The sequence below is a fragment of the Vicia villosa genome, linkage group LG2 (genome assembly GCF_029867415.1).
Source record: "Vicia villosa cultivar HV-30 ecotype Madison, WI linkage group LG2, Vvil1.0, whole genome shotgun sequence".
Lineage (NCBI taxonomy): Eukaryota > Viridiplantae > Streptophyta > Magnoliopsida > Fabales > Fabaceae > Vicia > Vicia villosa.
This window is the reverse complement of record NC_081181.1, coordinates 142,783,575-142,791,216: the sequence shown is the minus strand read 5'-3', so window position 1 is coordinate 142,791,216 and position 7,642 is coordinate 142,783,575. Positions and strand designations below refer to the sequence as shown.

Below are 7,642 nucleotides of genomic sequence, written 5' to 3'. Positions count from 1 at the left end.
GTTAATCATATAGCTCTAACAACATATAGCCAAATAAGAGTTTTACGGCTTTTCTTAATACCACCCGGCATGACAGAGACAAACCAATTAAGATGATCAGAAACCGAAACAGAAGAGTAAAAACCTACTAACCGAACCCAATCAAAAATGGATAGCCAAACCTCCTTCGCGACTTGACAATAGAGAAACAGATGAGTGTGATTTTCGTTGTGGTGCAAGCATAGGGGGCAGCCAAGATTATACAGTCCAGAAATTACCTGTCTTTTAAATAGCTCATCTCGAGTTTGTAGTCTTGAATGAGTCAATCTCCACCCAAAGACTTGAATATTTCCCGGAGTACCCGATTTCCACACGGACCGCAATGAGGACAAGAATTCTGTTGTGAAACCAGAGTTACTTTCTCCATACGCACAGAGTTTATCGTAGACAAATTTCACCGAAAAACCTCCCGGAGCACACCGCCAATTAAAACCATCCTTTAGATTCGGCCAAGGCTGAAAAGGCATTAGGATATCACACAGAGAAAGCCTTTCTTCCTCTTGTTGTGGCAGCAGAATTGGAGTTGTGGTATGAGACAGAGACCATTCCCAAGAACCATCCAACACCGAGCCGGCATCACTAATACGCACAATTGGTTCACACAGGCCCTGAAACAGAGAAGGGAATTGAATGTAGAGCGGGTCCTTCCCTAGCCAACAGTCCCTCCAAAAATCAATATCTTCGCCATTTCCTACTTTACACGAAACACTCGTTCGAAATCAAGTAGGATCAACCCCCCACCCATTCAGAATAAGACGCATATCGCTCCACCACAGTGAGTGATTTGGATTAGTGGAGGATTTAGAATTATCCCGTATATCATATTTGATGCAGCCGTATTTGAAATAAAGAATCCGATGCCATAGAGCTCCCTCTTCATTAATAATTCGCCACCCCCATTTGGATAACAATGCTCTATTAAACAGTTCACAGTGTTTTACTCCCAGCCCATCTTGCGCTTTCGAACGACAAATTAGTGACCAAGCCATCCAATTAATCCTTTTTTTATTTTCCCTGCCGTTCCAAAGAAACGCTCGTTGAATACTGATAAGCTCGTTAATCACCACTTTCGGAGCCTTATAGAAAGAAAACTTGAAGAGAGGTATCGCATTCATCACCGAATTTATTAACGTAACTCGACCACCAATAGACAGATGTTTCCCCTTCCAAGATGCCAATCTGTTTCGCACCTTCTGTACCACTTTCAACCATGAAGACCTCCTTCTGGGATTGCATCCAATTTGTATTCCAAGGAACAAAAATGGCAGAGAGGTAACCACACAAGACAAGTATTGAGATGCTGCCACAATGAAATCGGGATCGACATTTAAACCTCCTACGCTACTCTTATTGAAATTTACCGAGAGACCCGGGCATAATTCAAAACCACGTAATAGTGCTTTAATTGTTCCCAGATTTTCCCAAGAAGGATTCCCAATTATCATTGTATCATCGGCAAATTGGAGTAAATCAATTCTAATATCTTCACCCATCGAAAACGGATGGTAATAACCAATATCAACCGCATTTCTAAGCAAACCTGTCAGACCTTCAGCTGCAAGAATAAAAAGAAACGGAGAGAGGGGATCCCCCTGTCGTAGTCCCCGACCAGCTTGAAAATCAACAGATGGACTGCCATTTATCAGAACCGAGAAGGAAGCTGAACACACACACGCTTTTATCCAAGAACACCATTTGAGGCCAAACTTCATTCTCTTTAAAATGTACAGAAGATAATCCCATGAAACAGAATCAACAGCCTTCTCGAAGTCGACTTTGAACATAAACAGGCCCTTATTTTTCCTCTTTGCAAAATCTATAACCTCATTAAGAACTAGTACACCATCGTGAAGTCCTCTTGATGGAACAAAAGCAGATTGGTTAAGCGAAACCAACTTGCCTACTACATCCTTGAGACGCGAAGCCAACAGCTTTGAGATGATCCTGTATACACTTGATATAAGGCAAATCGAACGATACTCCGAGATAGTTTGTGGATTGTGACATTTAGGGATAAGGGAAATGAACGACGCTGCTTCTGCCTTGGGTAAATGGGCCTGCTCAAAGAATTCAGAAACGCATTCAAAAAGATCCACCTTAATTATATCCCAACAAGCTTTGTAGAATTCCATTGAGAAACCGTCCGGACCCGGACTCTTGCCTGTTGCAGCATTCCACACCACTTCCTTGATATCCTACATAGAAAAAGACTCCTCTAGGCTTGCAGCTTCTAAAGGCAAAATTTCATTGAAAGCAACACCATCAAGAACGGGCCTATTCTTAATCTTTTCTTGAAAACGATCATTAAAGTGCTCTATTTTCATACTCTTTATCCCCACCACATCATCAATCATATCAGCTCCTTGTTTTAATCCACTAATCGAGTTACGCCGAAACCTTGATTTCATGAATGAATGAAAAAAATTTGAGTTCCTATCTCCTTCCTTTAGCCACCTACACCGAGATTTCTGTCTAATAAGAGATTCCCTTTCAAGCAACCTATCCCAAACCCTTGCGTGCGCCTTCTTACGGTTGTCCTGGAAAATACTCACTGATGCATCATCCAGAATAGCCGCAGCCATTATATCAGATTCGGATAACTCCTTAAAAGCCAAATCAATTTGCATATCCTGTATGCCAAACACTTCAGCATTCCAAATTCTCAGCCTAGCCTTGAGGATCTTGAGTTTTTCTTTAAAACAAAATAATTTATGACCTTGAATTACCGTCGAAGACCAAACATCATTTATAAAAGGTAAAAAGCTAGGATGTTTTATCCAAGCCGTAAAGAATTTAAACGGCTTCGGGCCCCAATTTAGTACACTTGCTCTGATAGCAATAGGACAATGATCTGAAATACTGCGACTCTCAACAAATTGTCCCTTTATTTCCCACATATCAATCAGCCCTTCAGATAGTATGAACCGGTCTAGCCTACTCATTGAATCTCCCGCACTACTGAAACAAGTCCAACAGCAGGAGGATCCACCAAGTCCATGTCACATAAATTTATCAAACTCCTGCATTTCCGATTGAATAAATCGAGCCATGTTTCCTTTCCTTTCCGAAGACCTCTTTATAGCGTTAAAATCACCTCCAATACACCAGTATCCCGACGGGAAAGACGATTTTAGATGTACCAAGTCATACCATAACTTCCTTTTACCCTGTATCGAACACGCAGAGTATACATTTACAAAATAAATGCAAGTACCTCTCCATAACGCCTGGATCCCCACATAGCCATCCCCTTCAAAACTGACCCGAGCCTCAATAGTTGTGGGATTCCACAGAAGCAGCATACCACCAGACCTCCCTATTGAATTCTTTGCACTCCACATAACTTCACTACTATTACCCTAGTAGCTATCAACCATTAAATTATGGGTTAATGAACTTTTTCGTCCCTTTAAATATTTCAAATTTCGTTTTTAGTCCCTCCAAAATTTTCCTTCAAGAAATCGTCCCTTCAAAATTTTTCTTCCGAACTATTGGTCCCTAACGTTAAATTTCGTAGCTAATCAGTGGCTAAAGTCGTAGCTAATCTCTAGCAAATTTGACATTAGGGACCAATAGTTTAGACGAAAAATTTTGAAGGGACGATTTCTTAAAGGAAAATTTTGGAGGGACTAAAAACGAAATCTGCAATATTTAGAGGGATCAAAAAGTTCATTAACCCTTAAATTATTCATCCTTTGCATCTTAGTTTCCTGTAACATGCATAAGTCGACCTTACCAGAGCTAATTGAATTTCTAATCACCTTTCTCTTTGCTGGACAGCCCCCCTCTTATGTTAAAAGACAATAAATTCATGATGAACCCAATTTATTTCCATCCTTATGAATATACGATGTAGCCTCCCTATATTCCGCACGACGAATTGATTCAATAATAGCCGCTTCATCGCCACCACCTCGTATGCCCATGTCTGATGCTTTGTTCCAAATATTGGATGCCCCACCTGTGCCGTGATCAAACCAAAATCTGGAATTTCCTTGATGAATATCCCCATCTGAAGTTGATTTGCAGCATAAATCAATCCCTCCCGAGAAATGGCGCCCCGAATTATTGGATGGTTCCGAAATTGAGCTTGATTTTGAGAGTGGAGCAAAGAAAGACGGTTTGAACAGGTTAACAGATCTGGAAGTCCCAGCAGAAAGTAGTGTTTGTGTGGCTTTGGGGACCTTCCCAGAATCTTTTAATTCAGAGAGGAATTTGCATTTTCGTTGGGGCTGGGTAAAAAGCAAAGGTGAAATAGCTTGAGGATAGGATAAGTGGGCTTCGTTAACAACCTCTTTAAGCCCAGATCCAGAACCCTTATCCATACAAACTGGGCCTGCTGAGGGAGATCCAAGACCATTATCCTGACCCAATATGGGTGGGCCCACCATCTGATCCACTCCAACTGAAACAGAGACATTCGATAAAGCAACAGTATGGTCAGAGAGAAGTTTCTGAATAGGACTTATCCCAGCACTCGAGAAACTTGCCGCCTGAATTGTAGTACCCATTGTGTCAACCTGCGGTACCTCAATCAAAATATCTTTCACAGTTGAACTTTCACCTTTTTGTGAAAGAGAAAGAGCCTGTTGTGCCTCTAGACGCGCCACCCTAACCATAGCATCAAAGGTACCTTGAGGATTACCGTCTATTTCCCCTTCCTCCAATAATCCATCGTCTTCTTCCTCCAACATTTCACCCGTATCAGAAATGTAGCTTGAGCTTCCATCTGATTCTTCGTCCTCATCTCCAGACTCGTGAACAAATTCCCTTAGTGGACTCTGGGCATCCTCCACGAGCCTTATATTAAAACATTCACCATTAATGGAAACCTGCACCTCTTCGGTGATAGCGTTAACCTCATTGGTTCTAATTAACACACGCGCCACATCCATTTTCCTTCCACCTCTAGTGATATCATCAGCACAGAGGAATGCTCCAAATGGCGAGACAATAACACTGAAAATCTCTTGCATCCATGCATGGCAAGGAATACCAAAACACCAGATCCAAGTCACTCTCTCTTTATCTACTTCTAGCGGATTCCAAGGTCGAACCTCCAAGAACCGTGTCTTGATCTAAGCCTCATCTTCCGATATCCACTTCTGCACAGCCCCCTCCTGCCTATCTTCCAACAGACATAAATTCGCCCCTAAGGGTGTAACCTGAATCGAGAAAAAACCTTTCCTGTTGAACTTTTCCTGTATGTTGTAAGTTGAACCTGGGTTTATCACTTGACCTACGAAAGCCCCCAAGAATCTCTTCATATCTTCATTGTTTACAAAACAGGAAACACTAGCAATATAATTATTGCCCTGTGACTGAATCGGTCCCTTTGATTTCAACACTTCAACAAAAGAATTTCCAGAACAAACTGGGTTACTCCTGACAGCCCCCTCCACCACCCTCCTCTGCCCATAGAACTCCTCCTCCTCCAACTTCTTCTTCCCTAATCTCTTCTGCACATCTTTATCTACACCCTCTCCTAACATCCGAGGCTGTCTAGCTCTTGAGAACCTGGGTAGATTAACGAAAAGTTTTCTAGTTCCAATGAAGATATTATCCAGCTTAGTAGCAAATAGGCCTTCATCTTCCACATCAAAGAAACGAACAAACCCATATCGACCACCTTTGACATCTCTTTTCGCTGGGATAAACACTTCATCAATGTCCCCATGTACTTTAAAGATGTCATACAAATCTCTAGCATTCATAGAATCTGGAAACGAGGAGAAGAAAACTAAAGAACTTAGCTTGTTATCCAATTCCTTATCGTTTCCCATTCCCTTCTTGACACCCCATTGAGATTTTGCTATCCATTTCCGATTCACCACCCTTGTCCAAGCTCCCCTACCATCTCTATCCATCATCGATCCAAGAAAAAAAACAGGCTTTCAAAAGAGTGTTTTTTAGAGAGAAGCCAGACTTTCTCTCTCATATTAGTGGAAGATAATTATCTAAATCATCTCAAACTCAAAGGAAAACCTCAAGTATGTTCTTCCATTCTATGTTTTTCTTACCTATCATGCGATCTTAAAAAATGTTCTTGAAATCGAAAATATATTTTTGAGACGCCCCTATACACACTTTACAACTTAATTAATTTTAGAAGTACATTTCCGGAAATTCCCAGAAGTACATTTCCAGTTCTTTTTTGAGATTTGGATTTTTCATGTTCGTCTTGTTGTATCTTGAGTTTATGAAAAAGTTGAGTTAGTGTGCTGATTTTTCTTATAATGGGTTCATTATCTCGCACCGGTGAAATAGTTAAAGCCATGGAGGATGGATGTATCGGGAAAGGTGTTGTGGGGAATTGCCAATCTGATTCTCAATTCAAAATATCAAAGAAAAATAAGAAGCCTTTGGTACTGAACCTAGGATACAAGGATAATATATAAGATGATATTAACAAGATGTTTGAATCAATTTCTCTTAAATCTTCTTCACCTAGGGATATGAGTATTTCACAAGATGGTACTATGAGTCATAAGCTAAAAAACACCTTAAAATAACCTATGACATTAGGTGTTCCTCGGTCACCACGAGTTGGAAGTTCTGAGGTTGTTAATTTGAAGCAGACATTAAGAGACCTTTGTATATCTAAGGCATCAAGAGTGGCTGCCATGAAATGCTTATCGAAGTCAACTGCTTCTCCGAGAGTTTTGGAGGTTGGGAGGATACAAACATTGTACAGTTCAGTTGTAGATGAAGTCGGTTATTTTGGGCCTTATGTTGCTGAGGGTAAAGGGCGTAGAATGGAAATACCTCTAGTGCCAGAAAAAAAGAGCAAAGCACCTTCCTAGTAATGGAAGCAAAACATTTCCTGAATATGTAAAACTAGGAACTGAAAATGTATTTCTATCAACCCTTAGATTTTATCGATTTCGTGTTCTGAGCGATTGTCATTGCTAAGCATTCATTGGAAAACTCCCAACTTTGTGTGTGAGCTATCTTTCTCCAACTCCACTAAGAATGGACAACTTTCATTCCCGTTGTCATACCCCAAAATTTGCCCATACTATTTCCCTTATACAAATTCAAATCAATATACACAGCTCCAAGACACACTCTCCTATACAAAGCTCTGAAACTAGGGTTTGGTTTATTCAAAGGAAAATCAATGAATCAATGGCTCCAAGGCATCCTATATGGCTCAATATATTTCACATTACCTCTATAACAAGTATCAAGTCTCAACTCAAAGGATTGGTCACTCAATTGTTCAGAAAGTCAACAGTCGACTAAGTTAACCTAAAAGTCAACCGTGGTCAAAAGTAAAGTCAAAGCTCCGGATTTTTTGTCAAGATCCTCATATTGAAGTATCATTCACCATTTGATCAAGAATTGATCATGGTTCATCAAGGAAAGATCAAAAATCAACAAATCAAAAAGTTTCTAAATTAGGGTCTGTATAGGAAAAGTCAACCGAACTTTGACCAGCCATAACTCCTACATGGAACATCAGAAAATTTCCATCCAAAGCTCATTTTGAAGGAAATTGAATTATCTACAAATTTGTCTCTCACATGCCAAGTCTAAAAATGCTTCATTTGAGAGATATGGACTAAAATATTATAGGTCCTTTTCAAAAGTCAACAAAAAG

At 40.3% G+C, this 7,642-nt stretch overlaps 1 protein-coding gene across 1 annotated transcript; it reads right to left on the bottom strand.

Annotated features, from left to right (window-relative positions):
* Positions 1-2,234: 2,234 nt before the first annotated feature.
* On the bottom strand, positions 2,235-2,981 carry LOC131650201 (uncharacterized). Its single transcript, XM_058919920.1, has one exon. The coding sequence runs from the start codon at positions 2,979-2,981 to the stop codon at positions 2,235-2,237; it is 747 nt and encodes a 248-aa protein (XP_058775903.1).
* Positions 2,982-7,642: the final 4,661 nt, after the last annotated feature.

What these genes read in the sequence shown, in the direction of transcription:
- LOC131650201 (XM_058919920.1), bottom strand. Translation starts at nt 2,981, where the DNA reads ATGAGTAGGCTAGACCGGTTCATACTATCTGAAGGGCTGATTGATATG.